The sequence below is a fragment of the Penaeus monodon genome, chromosome 28 (assembly GCF_015228065.2).
Source record: "Penaeus monodon isolate SGIC_2016 chromosome 28, NSTDA_Pmon_1, whole genome shotgun sequence".
Classification (NCBI taxonomy): domain Eukaryota; kingdom Metazoa; phylum Arthropoda; class Malacostraca; order Decapoda; family Penaeidae; genus Penaeus; species Penaeus monodon.
Window position 1 is genome coordinate 14,164,438 of NC_051413.1, and position 1,177 is coordinate 14,165,614.

A 1,177-nucleotide genomic window follows, 5' to 3' on the forward strand; every position below is an offset into this window, starting at 1 on the left:
GTCAGCTCCAAGTAAATCCGGCAGTGAAAAAGGCGTGGCGTTCCTTTTCGACAAGGGTGTGATGCAGCTCTGGTCTGCTTAGTACAAGACTGGTTATTGGTGCTCGACTTATTCATGTTCATTGTCTCTCACTCTATTTCTTTATTATCTCTCTCTTTTTAATGATAGACATTTATCACTTCTCTCTTATTTTTGTGTTATTATTCGTATTATTTGTTTACCCGTTTATTTTTATGACTCTCACATCTAAATTTTGTTATGTATTATCAGACCTAATATGTTTTGAACATTCCTGCGACTATCAAATTTCTTTCGATTTGTGAGAATAAATAGCCAGACCGTTTCTCCGCAACGTTAGTGATCAGCACTGAAGTGAAGCATAATTCTCAAACCGTGGTTGTTTTCCGTTGCGGTTGCATGGCCTTTTTGTGTGCGATGTGATTCAGCTGCTTGCGCTGAGGTCTCGTGAAAAGACTTACTATGAACGGAATCAATAATACAGAAAGAGAAAGAGTATATGCACTCACAGTGAGTCGAGGTGAATGACACTTTCAAACGCATTGAATAATTTATTACGAACGGGCTGTGTGTAGCATCGACTCAAAAAAAATATATATCTGACAAACTGAAAAAAGCATTACACCAACATGTTCATTTTCCGTAGCCGCCTCCACTGCCTCCGCTGGAACCCCCATGTCCTCCGCCGTTGCCTCCGTTATTTCCCCCGTTGAAGCCTCCGCTGGAACCGCCATAACCTCCGCCGTTGCCGCCACCATTTCCTCCGTTGGAACCGCCATAACCTCCACCGTTGCCTCCGCTATTTCCTCCGTTGGAACCGCCATAACCTCCGCCGTTGCCGCCACCATTTCCTCCGTTGGAACCGCCATAACCTCCGCCGTTGCCTCCGTTATTTTCTCCGCTGGAGCCTCCGTTGGAACCGCCATAACCTCCACCGTTGCCGCCATTATTTCCTCCATGACCGCCACCATTACCTCCATTATTCCCACCGTTGGAACCATCATAGCTACCTCCGTTACCACTGCCTTGTGGAGCGCCGAGGTGGAAGCTAACTGTTGCTTTGGCTACTCCATTTTGGTTACCGTCGCCAGAACCTCCGTTAGAGCCACTGTAACTTCCGGCTCTGTTGCTTCCATTTCCCCCACCACTGGAACCATAG

At 46.6% G+C, this 1,177-nt stretch overlaps 1 protein-coding gene across 1 annotated transcript in view; it reads right to left on the reverse strand.

Annotated features, from left to right (window-relative positions):
• Window positions 1–556: 556 nt before the first annotated feature.
• Window positions 557–1,177, reverse strand: part of LOC119591055 (keratin, type I cytoskeletal 9-like) — a 1,233-nt gene continuing 612 nt past the window's right edge. The window contains exon 3 of the mRNA XM_037939781.1: window positions 557–1,175. Coding sequence (XP_037795709.1) covers window positions 652–1,175 — 524 coding nt within the window. The 3' untranslated portion in view covers window positions 557–651. The remainder of the gene's footprint in view (window positions 1,176–1,177) is intronic.